We start from the raw sequence: 18352 nt of genomic DNA on the forward strand, positions 1-18352 counted from the left end.
TAAAATAAACCGGATTAATTAATAAACCGTTACAAGCCAGAAACTGAGAAAACTACCGTAAGTGTCCAAGACATTTATGTCATAATAAAAAGATAATAACACATTTATTATGAGCCGGATAAGAGCAGTTTATTTTCTAGGAATGTGTCGGGAGTTCCATTGAGACATAAAACGTTCTGTCGTGACTGCGGAACAAATCACACACGTCAGATGTTAAAGAAAATACTGTTTAATTAAAAATCTTAATGGCTTAGGCATGAAACATGGCAACACAACAAATGCTGAGGATTAAAAAGACAATAAATAAAATCATATTTACAAAAAGGCAACAACCTTTGAAGACAGCTTTTTAGTAGGCAAGTTCTTGTTGAAAATATTAGTTACCATGACGATGCCACACGTAATTCACCAGTGGAGATCGAGGGAACGCAAGGCTGCTTACCGACGACACATTCTCTGGAAACCAAGACGGGCCGCCGGGCAGCATGCTGCTTGTAAAATGGGCTCAAATGTTTGGGGCAAATTAAAGCTGCAAACCCTCAGTTTCACCAAACTCTGCCCCGTCAGCAGGGGGGGGGTCAGTGCAGAGGTCCTTATTGTTTTGCAAGTTTCCTCAATACTCTAATCACACTTAGCATATGTCTGTTTTCAAAGATCTGACTGGATTCTACAGCGGTGCTGAGATATTTAAAATTTATTTTGAAAAGAAAAATGTATTGCATTTAAATTTGGAGCCTGACAAATCTGCCAGGACAAAAGCTGGAAGATCCCACAAAATCTGATTTCGAGCCGCTGACCGATACTTGTTATTGTTAAAAGCAGGTAATGTACGCAAGAGAAATGTCAGGAATTATTAGTATTTTATTCTTGTAATTCTTTGTTAGTGACTTAATAATATGCATGTTGTGAATTTTATCACGGAAAAAAAGTAATTACACACAACCGCAGCAGAGGTGCGATCATAGAAAAGTGTTCATGTGACCAGAATGGGGTCAAACTCATGGATATTTTTCTTTCTCGACGCGAGTATCGTTACTCAAAGCCAGACTTTGTATCGGCAGCATCGGTCCTTTTGGGTTCCAGCCGCCCGCCCTCGGTATTAACTGCAAAGTACGGTTGCACATTGCATTCAATAAATAAATAAAACAAATTATGACAGTATATTATAATTAGTACCACAAAATTGTAAGTAAACCAAGTCATAGAAACAAGATATGGGCTTCATTTTCTTTTTTTACATTGATGAATGCAACGTACGACCATTTCGCCAGTTTATCCAACAGGGAACATTAAAAGTAGATTTTTCAGCTGTAAAATGTTCCGCCTCAGCAGATATCTTGGTTTCAAAACCATGAAAATTGTATTCATGAAGTCTCAGGTATACATTTCTGTATTGTTGGGAACTCAAAATGATCCATTTGGGATAAAGCGGTGTCGATTTCATTGGAGAAGTAAGCGTGAGGAACTGTTCTCCTTCTGGTTGGTCTGTTGCTGGCATGTGCGGCTCGCGATTGACAGAAGGCACATTAGCGTGTTACGACCAGAAATCAAAAGTGATTACTAAAGATCTATTTTTTTTAAAAGGCGGGAAAAAAGGAGGACACTGCAGACATCTCTGTTTGAAAGATGTGAAAGTGTGAAGACTCGGACTCGTCTTGTTTCTGGCAGTGACTCGGAGGGGAAGGTTCTCATTATCGGTCCAGAACTTTACAGCATTCTGTTTTTAGATTCAGTCGGACGCTAACGACGTTCAATCATGTCCACCGTTGTGATTAATCTGCTTATAATTTCCACGAATAATCTTTTGGTCTTAAATTTGTGAAATGTCTGTTAAATTGCCGTTTTCAAATTGCTAGTTTTGTCCAATGAACACTTCAAACCCCACAACCGATCGAGTCACTTTCACGCAAGACAAAATAAAAACAGCGACATCCTTACAATTGAGACGCTGGAACTTTGAGGTTTTCGCAGTAATCAAAAATAATTGTCGCAATGTTTTCTGTCAATCCACTAATCTAATCTTTGCACTACGGCATTGCAAAAGTGATTTAAAATGGAATGCATGTCAAATAACAATAAGCAGGGAAATCCAATCCGTGGAATGTTTCTGTGATAATGTGTCCCAACACCGCCAACAATGTGTAATATTGGTTTCAGCATCTGCGTTCATTACATTCAACCCTGACAGGATCGCCTTCTGTTTCTTTGCTTGAGGGCTCCATGTGCATCCCTTCATCAACTAGTTCCTCAACTGACTGGGTCCATAACGAGAGCTTAATGTGAGCTTAATCCCATCAGCACGGGAGAGGAAATCTAACGGCACATGTTAAAGGACTCGTTCATGTTGTGTTGAAGTGGAGTCGTGTGCGTCTCCTCAGAGGTACTTTGCTCTCCTGTGCTTGTTTCTCCCAACTAGAGCATCGCGATCGCCTTTTACTGTCAGTAATGAACCGATTATGGATAAGTATCTCATACATCCCCACTTCAAACAATATAAATTACCCCATTAAAGACATGTTCCTTATTCGTAGGAACCCATGAGAGTACACAGAAGCGTCAACGTAAATCAACCAGCCTTCAGTGTCAGACCACCTGTGATGGTGGCGAGCGATCATGGAATTAAAGGACAAACTAAACGTCTGAAAATCAAGCCAGTTAGTTCGACACTCGGCACAACAATTTATGAGAGGACTTCAAACATTAAACCGTGTTATTTCATCATAGAACCGTCATTGGACCGGGAGCTGAGAGGAAAAACACGGAGTTCAAGTTCAACTCGTCGAACGCCGTCGAAAAGAACCGGAGCGAGGCCACGGCGACGCCTCCGAACCGAAGCCCTGCAACACGGCACTGAACATTCATCAGCACTGAACACACACACACACACACACACACACGCACAACAGAACTAACCTCGCTACATATTCATACACCACAGATTTGCCAAGAAGCCCGTAAAAAGCACCAAACTGAACGCCGACTATCCGCACAATACTTCTACTGGTCACCTCAGCTTAGCGGACGACGCCACGGCACGAGTGGACGAAGAGCAACAGGGTCAACACTTGGCTACAGAGAGCTCACATTAAAAGGCGTTCCTTCTCCGTGTACGTTCACATCATATCGGACTCGTCTGCTCCGACCGAGCTGTTCTTGAAACCAAACTGGACCCGCCGTCGGATACTTCCCGTTAGTGGGAGCCCTCGATCCTCAAGTGCTGCCGACTAGAAAACAAGGAGATGTTTTAGGATCCAATGGCAAACAATTGGCATAACAGTAGTCCGAGATAATCAAAATAATATATTTTAACACAAAACTCCACTTAGAAAAAAGCAAGTGATATCTGCTGCAGTTAGTTCCCCGTTTGGTCGGGTGTTTCAAAGACGAGAGCGAGCGGATGAAGTCGTCCGCATTCCTCCGATATGACGTGAACGCAGCCACTTTGCTCTCTTCAGAGTACGATACGTTTAGCCCTGCAGGAAAGTGCTTGTTTAATGCGATCCATGGTAATGGCACAGAGTGAGACAGAGAGGGGGGGCAGAGGGGGGGGCGGGGCTTCTGCAGCGACTATGTGGCGATGGAGACAAACTCCCTCAGGATGTTCTTGGCCGTCTCCAGGTTGTTCTGGGCGATCATCAGGGCTTTCTGGATGTCCTGAATGGAGTAGCCCTGGGATATCAAGCATTCAATCTCCCCGTTTAGGGTCTGGCTTCCAGGAGCGGGGCCGGGAGCGGGGCTGGGGGCGGGGCCGGGGGCGGGGCCAGGAGCAGGAGAGGGAGAGGCCGAGGAGGGACCGGGGAGGTCTGGCAATGGAGCGGCAAATTCACGGTTCGCCGGCCGAGGCCGTCGGTCGGAGTTGACACGCCGTGGCAGAGGCTTGGGGGGACGGTCCGGTTCGGCCCCCGCTGCAAACATACCTGGAAACACAGTCGGTCAGTAAGAAGTGGGGACATTGTTGGATTCAAGTCCCTGAGGGAATCCAGGGCTTTGGGATTTGTGTTGAGGTTCAGAGAAGTGATAACAGACGGATAATACTGCCTCGTGGCTCGTGGATGTATTCCAACACCAGCCTCAGCCGGATGAGCCTTATGTTTGATATTACCGTTATATTACTGCGTGGTCAGCGAATAAACGCTGCACATTGTTTACAGTGTGATGAGCAACCCTTGGAGTTGGAGTTAAGAGACAAAGTGAACAACTGAATGGTTCCCAAAGGAGCCCGTTTACAAGCTCATTTCAAATAAGCATTGTAAAAAGCTAAATCATTTCTAGAAAGACGTACTGGCTTCGACTGCACTGTCGATGCTGAGAGTGCTGAAGGCCGCTGCGGGACCGCCCATATCCGACAGGGTCCTCCTGGTGGGGGCCGGAGGGATGACCGGTCTGGGACAGTCGTACTCGTAAACATCCTCCTCAATGCTCTCCTCCTCCTTGTCCTGGGGAACCGCGGGTGAATGTTGCGGTTGGTCTGAAAAACAATAAGCGGAAATAAAGACGACTGCATTCGTGTTTATTAAGTCGAACAAAACATCCTCCGAATCATTAACAGCTTCAGTGTATTAAAAAACGAGTTCAGAAGTAAAACAGGGTTCTTACACATTTTGACCACTGCTTTTCCAGGACTTTAAACCAAATGTCCATGACCAAACTGAAATCTCGGTATAAACATGAAAAATGGAGAACATTTTGCGCATTGAGAGCGTACGCCGGCTTATATTTTGAGCGTCTTTCTTAAAAAAATGTTTTTATTATTTCAAACTCGGCGATTATGTGATTATTACACATTTTCATGACTTTTCCAAAACTTTTATGATTTAAGTTTTTTCCATGACTTTTCCAGACCTGGAAATGACCATTTTAAAATTCCATGACTTTTCCAGGTTTTCCATGACCGTACGAACCCTGAAAACAGCAACATGTTGTTTTCTATTTGCCCTTCGGACAGTGTGGATCTTACCCGGTTCAGAGGCCTGTGCCGCCTCGGAGGAACCGGCCTGGGCCTGGATGTTACACATGGACTCGTAGACGATGGGCTCCTCAGAGTCGCTTTCAGCCGCTTCACTGCGGACAAAAGGGGAGAGACAATCAATTAAGAATATGGAGTCTTTAACACAAAATTCTGTACCAATAAAGTTGGAGGTGAACCTGAAATCAATATTAAGAGCAACTTGACCAGAATAAAGTAAAGCGTCTATAAAACGTCCATCCTCACAGATCTGAACACATGACTAGGGGTGTATTTCAGTGGATCGTAAGTAGTGTATTGAATAAATGAAATACAACACAAAAGCAACACTATTTCACAGCTTCTGATGGAACTAGCATTTTTGTAATCTTTCCAACTCTGCCTCATAAATATTACTAACTAGAACGGGCACTCGGTAGAGCATATACCTTCGCATATCACAAGATTGGGCAATGAATTATGAACATTTTGGCATTAGTTGCATGCCAATTGGATAAAAATTGACCGCGCTATGGTAAAAATAAGATTTCGACCTTTTCATGACCTTGACCTTGACCTTTGACCCGATCGATCCCAAAATCTAATCAAATGGTCCCCGGATAATAACGAATCATCCCACCAAATTTCATGCGATTCGGTTTAATACTTTTTGTGTTATGCGAGTAACACGCATACAAATAAATAAATAAATACACGGCGATCAAAACATAACCTTCCGCATTTTCAATGTGAAGGTAATGATACAAAGATCGTAATGATGCGAATGGAACTTAATTTCAAGCTACATCACTTTTGTGTGCACCCAGCGTCTCCCACCAGTTCGAGCCTCGCACCATTACACACCGCTCACCGATTCTATCATTTGAGAGGCATTTCTTTTCATTCTTCCTGTATTTTGCGACTCTTTCATCACGCCGCCAATGCAACAAGTGGCGTTGCATCGCTTCAACTGGTCACACATTACACGTGCATCATCCCCTCTAAACTATTTAAACAAGGAGGTGAAACACAGCAAATAAGTGGGGGGAGGTGTTTGTGGGTTGAGGAGCGGACGAACAGAACAAAGGCTCCGGTGCCCCCTGGTGGACCAAAAGGAGAAGAAGAAGACTGCTCCTGATACATTATTGCAGCATTTATTATGCCAGTATTACAGTTTGCTGTTAAACCTGCGCAAAAAAAGACAAAACAGGAACTGTGCACTTCCTAGATCACCCACAAAAAGGGGAAATGCACAGCAAACTGCACTGCTGAGCAAAGTGTGTGTCTGTGCTGCTGTGCTATTTTCAAATATTTAAATTAGGTGATCCCATTCTATACAAATGAGCATCCTCACAAAATCACACAGAGCAGTGCCAAGAGCCCCGTGCAGTTCCAGTGGAATCATGAGCGTCTTCACAGAGTTGGTGGGAACTGAAGCGCATTTATAACGACAGACTGTGATGATAAATCCCAAATACTCAGTCATGTTTACAGTCTGTGAGAAATACTTCATGATCATTTCAGGGCAATGAATGGACCCGGGGAGCTTTTACCTGATGTCGTTGTGGTGGTTTGCCTGCACCGGCGGCACCAGGGAGCCAGTGATGACCCAGGGTGCACCAGCAGCGGGGAGAGAGGTGGGACTCATGTACTCATTCTCCTCACAGTCAGACTTCTCCCCACTCGATGCTGCCGACGCTGGCGGAGATCTGCACACACACACACACACACACACCTTAAAAATGACAAACAAACTGTAACATGCACCAATACCTTTTCGACGTGAACCTTTTCTACATTTTGTCTGTGAAAAGATATACCATATTCATTCTGTACTTTGCACTTGAGCAGGTATTCACTTTTGCTATACTAGCATATACACTACCATTCAAAAGTTTGGGGTCACTTAGAAATGTCTTTATTTTTCAAAGAAAAGCACTGTTTTTTTCAATAAAGATAACATTAAATTAATCAAAAATACACTCTATACATTGTTAATGTGGTAAATTAATATTCAAGGTGGAAGTGTCTGGTTTCTAATGAAATATCTCCGTAGGTGTATAGAGGCCCATTTCCATCAACGATCACTCCAGTGTTCTAATGGTACATTGTGTTTGCTAATCACCTTAGAAGACTAATGTCTGATTAGAAAACCCTTGTGCAATTATGCTAGCACAGCTGAAAACAGTTATGCTGGTGATATAAGCTATACAACTGGCCTTCCTTTGAGCTTGAAGAACAAAATTAATACTTCAAATATTAATCATTATTTTTAACCTCGTCAATGTCTTGACTATATGTTCTATGAAATGTTCAATTCATTTGATAAATAAAAGTGTGAGTTTTCATGGAAGACACGAAATTGTCTGGGTGACCCCAAACTTTTGAACGGTCGTGTACATGTGTGCATGTTAAATAAGATAGAAAAGAGACTTGGCCATATTTGTGGCTAAACTATGCATGGGTACTTTACTTTGTAACTCACTACTCATTTCCAAAGTGGAAACGGGGTGAATTTGCTTACATTATGCCAGCACGGTGCACATCATGCTGTATATATTAAAGATCCGACTCAATGCGATTTAGAGGCTGATGCTCGTCTGTCCAGGACAATGAGGTAAGTGTGAAACCGTGGCAGCATAGCTTCAACCCGATAAAGACAGGATTTATAATTACACATCCATTGCATCCAACAACAGCAGAGCTCAGTACCTTGCAGTCAGGCAGTAGACGACGTTGGTGGCTGCCTGGGGTTTACTTCCCTCTCCACTGGTTCCGTTGTTCTGAGGGATGGGGGACAAGGCTGACAGGACCTTTGTTGCTGGACGCGGGACCATGTAGTTGGAGGCCCAGGCGGCCTGGTCAGGGGTGGACGGCAGCGGCCTCCTCTGGAGTCTGGAGTCCTGGCCGACCAGGGAGGGGCGCTCCGGAGGGGGAGGAGGGGGCAGCTCTCTCAGGGTTGGAGGCAGAGGTAGAGGCTTGTCCCTGTGAGTGGCCGCCATCTGCGGTGGAGGTAGGGGGGACGATGATGGTGTTATCAACTGGCAGCAGATAAACTGATCTTAAATTATCAATCTTTCTGTACACACACACACACACACACACCTTGGATGTGGCTCCCTGAGTCTGTGCGCTGTGGGAGCTGCAGGGCCTCTGCTGCAGGAGGTCCAGTCTGGGGGGCACCGGAGGCAGCTGAGAGACTGGAGAGGGTGAGCGCTCGACCTGCACACACAAATACATTTAGAGATTAGAGACTGCAATTACAATAACGAGAGTTCTATAAGAGCTAAATTAGTCAGCGGTGACGACAATTGATTCCCGAGCGTCTGGTAAGTGGATGTCTGTGGATCATAACATGTATAGGGGTCCTATATGGGGTCCTCTCACCTTGGTGCAGGCCAGCCTGCTCATGACAAGGTGATCCTCCAGGCGGTCATCATCTTCCTCGTCATTGCCGGCAGCTTCTGCTCTGCTGGAACCCTGAAAACCAGCAAAGGAGGTCCCGCTGGCCTTTGGGTGGAACGGGTCCACCACGATGGGCTCCGTGCCTTTGATCTCACAGCGGCAAAACGGGCAGCCTTGACCCTCCGACTCCTGATGAGAAGACAGGAAGCACCGTTTAACGTTTGAGTGAGACCTTTGTCGGACATTTAATGGAACCTTACATTACATTTATATGAAACAATTTCCCCACTTTTTCAGAGTGTTAACTTTATACAATACAAACATTGGAAGCATTATTTGAGAACCTCAGCAGAATGTTGAAAGTAAATTAAAGCCCTAGTTGTGAGTTAATTTCTGAATGTTCATACATAGATGATGCTGCAATTAAAATTATAACTAGGCATAAACTAGAACTAGATTTCTTACAATATTACACTGAAAGTTATTATGGGAGCCAACACGATGAACACATTGGTAAGTTATTTCTTCATCACAGCAACAATCATGTCATACTAATACACACATTATATTCATACAATCACTTATTACTTAGTTTTTTTAAGCAATTGTGAATGAAACTTCACACGTAATTTCAAATGTAAATGGTGTTGCCGCTGGAAGGTTTTTATTGTGAAACATATCTGCAGGAAGTGGTGAGTTTCACTGATGGTAGCTTAACAGCAATAGAAACAAATGGCAATGAGGAAGCTAAGAAAACAGCATTTCTCTTGAAAGACCGAATCGAGTCCGAATCGAGTCCCAATCGAATGCTTGGTTTTAAATAAATGTTCACAGCAGTTAGAAAGACAGACTTTCCTATTCAGACTGGATTTACAGAGCTGCTAGAAAACAAATGCAGTGTTCCAGCGCGGCGGATGCCTCACCTGCCACGCTGTCAGACAGGAAGTGCACATCAGGTGCCTGCAGGGCTCGATCTTCACATCTTTGTCGTTCTCTGCACAGATCTTGCAGAGCTGAAAAGTGGAGCCCATCTCACAGTACAGCTCGTACTGCTCCTGCAGGGATGAAGGAGGAAGACACACACAGGTTGTTTATTTATTTAGCTGTTCACACTTAGTAGTCCAACCATTCTCAACCTAGAGTGTTTAATTAATTCATCGTTGCTGGGCGATGTGTTGCAGCATAACACAAAGACACTGATTTGCCTTGAGCATCTTTTGCAGTGGGACGACTGCATTTGTGGACTTTGTGTTAGAAGAGAAGCGCCCTGAGGCCTAAGAGTAAGGTTGACTGGAGTACACATAAGAAACAAACAAGAGTAACGAACCTGAGTAACTTTGATGTGGTCCTGTGGAGAAGGTTCACACAGCCCTGTTAGGTCTGGGTTCTGTGTACGACCATCTGGGAACAGGTAGCTGGGGAACACACACACATAATAATTGGTAATAATTATCTGTGCATTCGTCACTAGGAGAGGATCCCCTCTCCTTTTTTTCTGATCATTTTAAAATATTGATACGCTCTAAAGTCAACAATCCGTGTCTCAGTTGAATGTGATGCGTATTGAAACTGCAGTTCCTCTCGCGTACACTAGACATTCATTTTTTGTCACACTCGTGAATATTCAGAAACGTATTTGCGAAGTGATTTTTTTTGCAACATATTGAATCTATGGCTCAAAAGCGGGAGATGCAGGAGGTGTTTAAAAATGTTCTCAGAACATTTTTAGATTTAATTTCATTAAAATCAATCCACCAAGGAGAAAGCTACAAACATTTTCTTCCAGCCACCTTCCAGGGCCAGAGTGGAGGAAAGTTTCGATACTTTTAAAGATCTGTTTTCCGTGGAGCATTCCTCGCATGCTGCAACAAGATGCATGCTGTGATAAATGACTACAAGTTATTTTGCTCATTGTTAAAGCTCTAGGTGCTGACTTTAATTCATTAAACATTGTTTTAAAAACGTGATTTTCGGCCTTGTGGATAGTTCAGTTTAGTGAAACCGTAGCGCTGCACTGGGAGTGATGTCTTGTTGATTACTTTACAACCTTATTGTGTAAAGTGAAATCAAAACTCTGACCGTCTGTCACTGTTGTTATTATGCTCTAGTCTTCATACTCCATTTTAGTATTCAGGTTGCATTCATCAATGCAAAGAAGTATTCTTTTAAACAGAATTTAAACAAGATATTAACAAAGAAGACTAGAACACGCCTTCAATGCGCTGACTAAAAGAGCTATTCTGGGGTCATTAGGGGCAATCTCTGATCTTTTTTCTAATCCCGAGAGGCACATAAACTACAACAATGTACCCTTAAATGTATAAATTGGTGCATTGATGCTGTGTTGTAGCGGGACTCACAATCCCTCTCTGTATCCATCAATGAGGGCTTGAAAGAGCGGTTTGTTATGGGGGATGGTCTGCAGGATGTTCCCATCAGCTGTCACGTAGCCGATAGCCCACTGGCCCAGCCGAGTGCAGCTCAGCCTGAAGATGTAGCTGAGAGAGATAGAGAAAGAGAAGATGAGAATCTCAAACAAACGATGCACACTGTACTGTGTTCAATGCAGTGACCTGTACTTGACTCTCGATCTACTCCCTCTTCGACACATCCAAATCTTTTTTTTTTTATCACGAGGAAGCACGATTCTTGTCATTCTAAAAAGGTTCGTCTGCGTCTCACCTGCCAGGTTTGTGGATGAACCTGTGCAGTCGAGCCTTGACCTCGTCGTAGGTTAGGAAGGCCATGTAACCCGGGTGCGTGACTGCCAGACTGTTCCAGTTCCTTAAAAGTGACGACCATGGCTACACAGCACACGAACAATTCATGAGTTTATACAGATGTCAACTGATTTGAGACTTTCCGTGAATATTTGTGTATAATTTTCAAAATTCTTTCCCCCCTTTGTTATTCACCAATTTATACATAAACATGGAGACCATTTGGATATGCTAACAATTACAGAGCCAACATATTTCAAAATATAACAAGGACACAAATACGTATGAGGTGATGACATGGGAACAAAAATCAATTTTAAAAAGCCAGCTATTTACTAAAGGAAAGAAAGAGAAGGATACAAAATAAAATCTATTAAAAAAAAGCCAGCTAAGTGGAAGAAAAGGCTACATAATAAAATCAAGAGGAGAAAGATGCAAAGGGCTTGATCCATTTGGATTTTGAGGATTTCAGGCGAAGCTCTGGAGTTTGGTTTAATATTTATCATATTAACTACCAATTTGATGAAGGAAAAACATTTTAGTTGAGAATGTGTTCATTCTCAAACACAATGTTGTTCAATCTGGTTATGAGTGTGTTCACATAAAACGGGCTATGACCGATCGCAAACATGAACAAGGCTATTGACAGCAGAGCGCCATATTTTACAAACAAAAAGTAAACTACGTTCTATCAGAAAAATATGAAGACGTTAAATGTATAATCCAGGCTAAAAGCAAGACAGTTGCAGACGCCTAATGCAGGAAGAACAACAGGACTATGTGAATATTTAAATCGCTGCTCTTATCCAGGACACGAGTGGATTTGACATAATTTGCATTTGTGTATTCCGTTGGATTCATTTGTAGCTTTGATGTCTTCTCATAGAATAGAACATATTTATTCATCCCCTTGGGGAAATTGTGCTGGTATGACTACTTTAGTAGACTTAAATAGACTTGGAAACAAATTTAAAAAAAGTAGTTCCAAAGCTTACTTTCATATCCTATAATCAGCATAGAAGTATCCGTAGCAAAGTTGGCGAGGCAGTGCATAGTCTGCGGGACTGTATGAACATGACGCGTTGCACAGCGACACGCGGCTCAAGAAGCCGATAAGAGAACATAAACTAGGTCGCAAAAAGATTGCATCTATCTTTTCTAAATAAACGTTGATGACTGGACTTTAAAACGCTTTGAGATTTGATGTTTGGATCATGCGAGTATCGCGCTGGAATCTCAATTCTACTAACGGTAAGCCTATAATACTAATAATATTAATGTGGCCTAATCTAAATCGAATGCCAACTTCAAACTATTTGGTACAGCCCAACATGAAAGAGAGCATAATTATGCAAAATTATGTTCTTGTGTATATTTTCTATTCGCTCCCAAGTCGGTTTGACACGACCGTGTTGCAGCTGAAGCAATAAGGCAAGATGTTTATTTTTCTAGGTTGTTGCAAACAATTTAAGTTCATAACTCAAACAAATATACAATATTATGTCTCGGGATCTTAGACATTTTATTTCAGAAAGATTACATATTATACCTTTTAATCCTTTCAGGTATCCTGTGGAGTTCTTGACCACGAGCTGAGCTACCGAAGCAATTGTGAGTTGGCCCTCCATTATGTAAATTCCTGCATCATTAAAACTTATACACTGCAATACAAATTCCCACTTGGTTTCACATTATCTCGCTTCATGAGAGGTGGCAGTAACATGCCAAGAAACGCAGCAAAGTGCAAGCCAACGCAGGGAACAAGAAGTTTTCCTCAAATAAGAGTTGCTCAAAAACTGCTTTATGACATTTGTTGGACCTCAACAAGGCACACAGTGGATTTTGGTGAATAACACTAAATGCAAACATATCTTTAGTTTAGTTCTTCAATACAGTTACACGGGCATCATTTTAAATTATTGATTCATAAAAATACTTTAATACAATTTCCAATATCGAAAAAAATTCACCAGATCAATAATCTAAGGCTACTACTGACCTCTTAGATCAGACTCGCAGGAGACATTTATGCCTTCATTTTGGGTGAACTTAAACCTTTCACAATAATTAATGACTTAATGTATTCTTGATCGATAAGATAATCAATGAGGGACCAAATGTCTACAATACAGCAGCCTCCGAACTCATTGAGCGAAAGCCTCTACATGTTAATGCTTTTAACCAAAATGGCTACCTTCACACAAATGGTCACTTTGTTTGGCAACGTCAGATTGAGCGTGTTAAAGAACCCACAATGGAGTTCATTGAATAACTACATGGATCTGCTGAGACCATAACATCCCCAGAACGCTCTGTTGCCACGAGTCTTACCTGGAAGAGCCGGGTGAAGATGTCGAACTCAAAGACTGAGATGTAGTCGTTGCATGTGAGGTCGATGGTGGACTTGAGAGCCATGGCCTCCAAGCCCGAGCTGATTGGGTGAAACTCATGGAGAGCCTGACGAAATGTCCTCCATGGCACTATGGTCCTAAGATAGATGGGAGGCAGGTGGCCAGAGCGTTCAAAGTTTTGTAGGAACCTCACCAGTGATGATAGTTTTTTGTTAAAAACTCACTTGTCTCCAAATGACCTCCTCCAAAATTCAGCAGCATCAGCTTTGGTGATCCTGAAGTTGTCTCCCTGAAATAAGCCATTGGGGAAGATAGCTTTTAGCTCAGCCAGCATGTGACTGAAGATCAGAGACAGCTTGGTAAGGTTTCGCCTGAGTTAGAAGGATGGCAAAAGAGAGATAAAAAAAAGAAAGAAAAGAATACAAGTTAGTCAGGGACATTATCGGACAAAGTTTGAATATTTATCCAATTTCATATCACAAGACGGAAAGATTACAGCCATTTACCAAACAAGTACGAATGTGCTTATCGAGGCAAATCACACACGTGTCTACAGTGTGCCTCTAGCACAGAACTTCCACATAATCCAACGGCGTAAAGATGCCGTTGAAACTTTAAAGTTAATTAAGGTATGCATTCTTAAAATATTTTTTTAGACGTCGGAGAATATTCAATTATTTTCAACTTTAAAAAATGGGAGTACTATTCAAACCTAGCCCCTTTGTAAAGCAAACTTCACACTTCTTTTCAGTTTGTAATACCTTTACGATTCATAAGTATTCGCCCGTTAATGTAATGAGCCACTGTTTTTCAGCTAAAGGGAGCCCACTCTTTTCTAAAAATAAATTCACAAAGATGGAGTAGTGTGAGAGTACACCTGTTGAGGGGAGAGGACAGGTAATAAGTTAAAACAGTAACAAGTCAGTGAACAGGACAGATGCAGAGCATTTGTGAGGAAATGCTTAATCAAAAAAATCTAAGTGCGTCAGAGGAAGGATGAACTTGCTTAGTAATGACTTTCTAAGGAACGGGAAGTGGATCTTATTGCGATTGCGGTTTTCAAATCGGGGCTTCATGCTGAATTTGGGTGATTTTACTTCTGCAAAATGACAGAAGTTGGATTTCATCACAGTGATGGCCGGGAGTTTCTAAAAATGGAGTGTGAAGAAAGCTCTTGAATGATCATGTCAACCAAAAAGATCAGTAGCCGTTTGAAAAAGGAGGCCACTGCAATCTAAATGAATTACTTTAATGTTTCTAAAATCTACTTCAGGTCTTTTAACGGCAACAGAACTCACTTTATTTTGTTTAGTTTTTTGCAAAGATAAAGTTTGTGTCTTTAAAATAAATACTGCAGACATAAGCATTAGCATTTACATGAAACTGCCTATTCTAAATCGGCCAATACCAAGTGCAATTGTGTACTGTAGAGCCATGTAATACGTAATTAATAAATTTTTTATTTTAGATAAAAAAGTGGCATCAGTCATCAGCAGTATGACCAACTAACTACTAAAAACCTGCTAGTTAGGTTGCTTTTCACCATCGTGATGTTTAGGGCTAATTTCATGGATATGTAGCCAATTAAAACAATGATACGACTGAACTTCACACACACACGCACGCACACGCACACACACACCAGGATATAAGCCAACCTGGGCTGGGAGTTCTCCTCAAACATCCTCTCCTTGGCCTCCTTAAAAAGGCTCATGGTCTGCTTTGTCTTGTTGGTCAAGTTTTCCATGACTACGCGGAAATACTCATTCTCCCCGAGAATCTCTATTTTGCCCTCATATCGGGACAGAACAGTGCGTAGGTGCTGGTAGGTGTCCGGCAGCAGGTCCAGGATGTAGGGCGGGCTGTTCTTCAATGCCACCTTGGGGTTCTGGCACAAACGCACCACCTGGAGAGCACACACAGAGACGGTGATTTGATCATGTCTGCTGTCCATACAAGATCCTGTCCTTATACGATCAAATATCTGAAGTTATCAAAGTAAAAGTTCTTCAAACATCACATGAGGGGCTTTTACGCTTCGACGTGTTTAGTCCGGTTGAGTGACTACTGACTCGACTCTAAATCTGGTGGTTTCTTTTTCAATGATTTTTTAAAAGGCATTTAACTTTTTGCTTGGGCAGTAAAAAGAGGAAAGAAGACACAGCAGTGTACAGTGTGTGTTAATAAATAAACTCGACTTAGAGAGCACATAGGCTGTGTGTGTGTGTGTGTGTGTGTTAATGTTTGCTATACAACATGACCATTTTTGAAACAATCTGTTGTTTACTTCAGGGCTTAACTGATCAAAGTTGGGAGACATGGTTTAAAAAGCAAGATAAGAATAATTCAGAAAATCTGAAAATATATGTCGACATAAAAAAGTAATCAAACTGATGTTCGCTACAAGTTAGCGAGTTATTATTGACAGACTACTTGGTACACGATCACAATACAATTGCACTCCAAAGCAATGAACACGACTGCAATACTGTATTATCCCCCAGACCTAAGTGGAAGCATATGACTGGAAGTTTTAGAAAAACAGTTTTAAAATCTTCAACAGCAAAACGGATCAGTCAGTGCCATGTGACACAAAAAACACATCGTACTGTAAACGAGGGGGCACAGCCACCTCTCAGCACAGTACAGTGCACAACAGGCATGCACAATCCGGTTAATCTGATATCGGTCTCTCCTCTTGCTCCAGCAAAGCCTTATTATCAATACAACACACATCTCCTTTTATCCTCACACCAAAAACACATTGTCCTCCCCCAGAGATCCACGAAGTGTGTCCAGTCATCAATAGATTATCATCACTGTAACCTCATTCACTATGAATTATCCCAATTAGATAATGCATCAGGGACACCTATTATCCTCACATTTAGAGGGTTTGATATTCTCATACAGACAGACCCACAAATAACTGCTCAACATAATTTCCTGTGTGGGTCTCTGATGATTCCCTCTCATGCTGTGGTTATTGAATATGACTGTTTCACAATAGGTTTGTGAAGATGTGTGTCTGTTTATTACTAGTTACTATACACGTCAAAAAGAAGACAGTTGTTTGCCCATAAAGAGGGAAGCTAGTTAGAGCTCACTCGCGTTACTGATTACTTACAAGTCAAGTGACTCGTTTTCAGTTCCCTGTTTTGTTGTTGTTGTGGGATGTAGCTACCCGAAACAGTGTCGATACCTTATCCATGAGTTTCCAGCATTTCTCCACCATTTTCTTATCGACCACTGCAGGTTGGTGAGGCTGGAGAGGCTGCTGGTGGGGCTGAAAAGCGTCCTTCATCAAGCCGATGAGACCGGCGCCCCTCCTCGGATTTCCGGCCATTAATTCGGTCGGCGACCGGGGGTTAGCCCCGGTGGGGCCGAGGATAGCCAACCGGCGATTATTCTTGACACGTTGACACGCTGTGCTTTTTTGTTGTTGTTTTTTTAGCCACCTATCTACACTCGACCCTTGTGCTCGTTTGTCATGCGAGAGGAAAACACACGGCCGAGTACACTGTCCGCGACGCAGCGAGCTAACATGCTACATTTGAGGAGGAAGGGGAAAAAATGAGAAAAAAAGAAGCCTATTCTCAGTTTAATTCAGTCGCCGAGTCTCCGCGTCCTCGTTGTGTTGTCGTGTCTGCTTGTCGGGCTCGCGAAACTGTCTCTTCTCGGCGACGAGCAACTTGAATCACCGCCCACCCCTTGAGAAATCTACCCGGCTTATAATAAACTCGGGGTGTTAATAAACCACATAAGCGATCAACAAACAGGTTGTGCAGCAGTTCCAGCCAACAGCAGAGCAGCAGAGAGTAAACACGGATGTCCGGCTGCAGCCTTCAAAATAAAAGGGGGTGGCTCATGAACATGCAAGAATGCGATGGAAAATGCAGCAATACTACTATGTCAGACTACTGCAATGCAATATAATCAGAGCATCAAGTCAGCTGTACGCAAACACATTTTTTTTAGATAATTGCACTTTACTTTTTTATGTTTCTTAGTACTTCTTTTCCACAATAATTCAAGGGGAAAACACTGTTTTACAGCTTCAATTACTAGATATTTTACAGATTCACATAATACAAAACATAATTCAACAAATGCATTATAAACTAGAACGGGCACTCGGTAGAGCGCATACCTTCGCATATCACAAGATTGGGCATTGAATTATGAACATTTTGGCATTAGTTACATGCCAATTGGACAAAAATGTATCGTGCTATGGTAAAAAAAAGATTTTGACCTTTCCATGACCTTGACCTTTGACCCGATTGATCCCAAAATCTAATCAAATGGTCCCCAGATAATAACCAATCATCCCACCAAATTCCATGTGATTCAAGAAGATTTGACCTGTTCATGACCTTTGACCTTGACCTTTGACCCAATCGATCCCAAAATCTAATCAACTGGTCCCCGGATAATAAACAATCATCCCACCAAATTTCATGCGATTCGGTTCAATTCTTTTTGAGTTTTGCGAATAACACGCATACAAATAAATAAATAAATAAATATACGGCGATCAAAACATAACCTTCCGGCATTTTCAATGTGAAGGTAATTACACTGCTGGAGAGTAGAGCAGAGCATGCAATATTAATGTTATGTACACAGTATATCTTTGACAAACTTCCCCTTGGGGATTAATAAAGTATATATCTATCTATCTATCTAAAACACAAATTGCGATCCAATACAATTTTAAGTACTTAAAGTGAATTACTTATGTCAGATTAGATTATTTGTATATGTTAAGTATATATTTGATGAGGATACAGTTTTATTTAAGATTCTGAATGCAGGAATTTCACTCGCAACATAGCAAGCATTTTTACACTTTTGACAACTTTGATGATATTCATACCAAATACAATCCTTTTTTTATTGTTTGGCAATATGTGAGCAGCAGCAGAGAT

General features: G+C 42.0%; 2 protein-coding genes across 2 annotated transcripts; both read right to left on the reverse strand.

Annotated features, from left to right (window-relative positions):
- Positions 1-213: 213 nt before the first annotated feature.
- Positions 214-13568, reverse strand: LOC130188233 (E3 ubiquitin-protein ligase CBL-like). The gene is made up of 12 exons (XM_056406473.1): positions 13402-13568; positions 11033-11154; positions 10711-10848; positions 9678-9765; positions 9274-9405; positions 8333-8539; positions 8051-8167; positions 7658-7947; positions 6499-6654; positions 4958-5061; positions 4283-4468; positions 214-3917 (listed from the first exon to the last, which is right to left on the reverse strand). Exons 1-12 carry the CDS (start codon positions 13483-13485, stop codon positions 3568-3570), a joined length of 1974 nt encoding a protein of 657 aa, XP_056262448.1. The 5' UTR covers positions 13486-13568; the 3' UTR covers positions 214-3567.
- A 73-nt stretch (positions 13569-13641) lies between these two features.
- Positions 13642-16863, reverse strand: LOC130188250 (E3 ubiquitin-protein ligase CBL-like). Its single transcript, XM_056406496.1, has 3 exons — positions 16624-16863; positions 15080-15327; positions 13642-13792 (listed from the first exon to the last, which is right to left on the reverse strand). The coding sequence occupies exons 1-3, from the start codon at positions 16765-16767 to the stop codon at positions 13642-13644; spliced, it is 543 nt and encodes a 180-aa protein (XP_056262471.1). The 5' UTR covers positions 16768-16863.
- Positions 16864-18352: the final 1489 nt, after the last annotated feature.

Source organism: Pseudoliparis swirei, chromosome 3, assembly GCF_029220125.1.
Source record: "Pseudoliparis swirei isolate HS2019 ecotype Mariana Trench chromosome 3, NWPU_hadal_v1, whole genome shotgun sequence".
NCBI lineage: Eukaryota > Metazoa > Chordata > Actinopteri > Perciformes > Liparidae > Pseudoliparis > Pseudoliparis swirei.

Excerpts from the sequence above, each read along its gene's own strand:
- LOC130188233 (XM_056406473.1), bottom strand. The coding sequence starts at position 13,485 with ATGGCTCTCAAGTCCACCATCGACCTCACATGCAACGACTACATCTCA. Across the intron at positions 11,155-13,401 it reads TCTTCACCCGGCTCTTCCAG|CCATGGTCGTCACTTTTAAG; the intron begins GTAAGACTCGTG and ends TGTGCTGTGTAG. Across the intron at positions 9,766-10,710 it reads GATGGATACAGAGAGGGATT|CTACCTGTTCCCAGATGGTC; the intron begins GTGAGTCCCGCT and ends TGTGTTCCCCAG.
- LOC130188250 (XM_056406496.1), bottom strand. The coding sequence starts at position 16,767 with ATGGCCGGAAATCCGAGGAGGGGCGCCGGTCTCATCGGCTTGATGAAG. Across the intron at positions 15,328-16,623 it reads GCTGGAAACTCATGGATAAG|GTGGTGCGTTTGTGCCAGAA; the intron begins GTATCGACACTG and ends TGTGCTCTCCAG. Across the intron at positions 13,793-15,079 it reads GAGGAGAACTCCCAGCCCAG|GCGAAACCTTACCAAGCTGT; the intron begins GTTGGCTTATAT and ends CTTCTAACTCAG.